The sequence below is a fragment of the Vicia villosa genome, linkage group LG1 (genome assembly GCF_029867415.1).
Source record: "Vicia villosa cultivar HV-30 ecotype Madison, WI linkage group LG1, Vvil1.0, whole genome shotgun sequence".
Lineage (NCBI taxonomy): Eukaryota > Viridiplantae > Streptophyta > Magnoliopsida > Fabales > Fabaceae > Vicia > Vicia villosa.
The window spans coordinates 64,861,933-64,863,893 of record NC_081180.1 but is presented as its reverse complement, the minus strand read 5'-3'; the positions used below and the strand labels follow the sequence as shown (position 1 = coordinate 64,863,893).

The window sequence follows — 1,961 nt, the reverse complement described above, 5'->3', positions numbered from 1 at the left end:
TTTTTCTTCTAGCCGATCAAGATTTTTCTTGTAATGAATTAAGTCAAACATATCTCTTATCTGTCATTCAAATAATATTAGGTATTAAACGCCTAATAATATTACTGTTATTTGTAAAACAAATACATTTATTTTATATTTAAAAAATACGACTATAAGTTTGACTCTATTCATGTTATTTTAAATAAAATAATTCAGAAATATTCACTGTGATAATCCGTAACAAGGAATAAACTATGACACTAATAGCAATATAATACAAAAAGAATATATTACGTATACGTTCAAACATATAAAACAATTTAAAATCATTCATCATTGACTTCAGCATAAGGTGGTTGTTTTTGTACTAAGGTGGGTTGAAGACCACCGAGACAAAACGTACGCAGCAGAATAGTGTAGTGTCATTCCCCCACAAATCCACTCACTATGCCTTTTCATCTTCTCTCTCTTTTCAACTTCTTCACATATAACTAACTCAAATCACACTTTAATCTCCAAATCTCACATCTATCACCATTCACCAATGAAGTTCCAATTTGCATTATTCTTATTCTTATGTGTTAGTTTTATTCTCTACTTTTCCAAACAATCCTTATGCATTACCATTGAAGAAAGTTTCAAAGAAGCACCAAAATTCTACAACTCCCCTACATGCAAAACCATTGTATTCTTCCCTAGCAATCAACAATGCTCAATTGAAGCCGTACACGTGGCAATGACACTCGACGTGTCCTACATCCGCGGCTCCATGGCCGCAATCCTCTCCGTACTCCAACACTCATCATGTCCAGAAAACATTGTCTTCCATTTCATCGCCTCCTCTTCACAGCCTTCCTCAAAAACCGTTCTCAACAGAATCATAACTAACTCATTCCCGTATTTAAAATACCAAATCTACCCTTTCAACGACGATCCCGTCGCCGGATTGATTTCAACCTCCATCCGCTCCGCCCTCGACTGCCCTCTCAACTACGCTCGCACCTACCTCGCCGAGCTTCTCCCGGATTGTGTAACCAGAGTCGTGTACCTTGACTCCGACTTAATCCTCGTCGACGACATTGCGAAACTCGCTTCCACTCCTCTCCGTTCAAACACCGTCATCGCCGCACCAGAGTATTGCGGCGCGAATTTCAGTATTTATTTCACTTCGTTCTGGTCGAATCCTTCTCTTTCGCTCACATTCGCGAACCGTGAGGCGTGTTACTTTAACACCGGTGTTATGGTTATTGATCTTCAGCGGTGGCGTTCCGGTGAGTATACTACCATGATCCGGGAGTGGATGGAGTTGCAGAAGAGAATGCGGATCTATGAGCTGGGATCGTTGCCGCCGTTTTTGTTGGTTTTTGCGGGGAGGATTACGCCGGTGGATCATTGCTGGAATCAGCACGGGCTTGGAGGTGATAACTTTCGTGGGCTTTGTCGGGACCTGCACCCGGGCCCGGTGAGTTTGTTGCATTGGAGTGGAAAGGGAAAACCGTGGGCCAGGCTTGATGCTAATAGGCCTTGTCCTTTGGATGCTTTGTGGGCACCTTATGATTTGCTCAAAACTCGTTTTGCTCTTGAGTCATAGATGACCTCAAAATTCATTTTTTTCTTAAAATTTTCAAATATTAAATCCAAATACTATATACTTTCTTTTATTTTGATCATTTACTATATTGTTTTGTACATGTGAATGATTATACATTACGTATTATTATACTGATATTTTGATAAGTTATCTCAGTTGATAACTAAGGAGGAGATGCAGAGACGTCAAATACATTGCATACTACATACTAATACTATTTGTTACTAACAATAGAATGAATCAAAGTGAACGATAGATATTTTTTTACCATTGTCTAGTTAAAGCCAAACATTACTTTGGGGAGGTTTTGACTAGATTCATAATGATTGTGGATTAATATTCTAATTCAAATTTGAAGTTTAAATGGGTAAAATTGGCTGTCGGCAAC

At 38.8% G+C, this 1,961-nt stretch overlaps 1 protein-coding gene across 1 annotated transcript; it reads left to right on the top strand.

Annotated features, from left to right (window-relative positions):
- The first annotated feature begins 308 nt into the window (after nucleotides 1-308).
- On the top strand, nucleotides 309-1,741 carry LOC131608039 (probable galacturonosyltransferase-like 1). Its single transcript, XM_058879985.1, has one exon. It carries the CDS (start codon nucleotides 527-529, stop codon nucleotides 1,571-1,573), a length of 1,047 nt encoding a protein of 348 aa, XP_058735968.1. The 5' UTR covers nucleotides 309-526; the 3' UTR covers nucleotides 1,574-1,741.
- Nucleotides 1,742-1,961: the final 220 nt, after the last annotated feature.

What these genes read in the sequence shown, in the direction of transcription:
- LOC131608039 (XM_058879985.1), top strand. Translation starts at nt 527, where the DNA reads ATGAAGTTCCAATTTGCATTATTCTTATTCTTATGTGTTAGTTTTATT.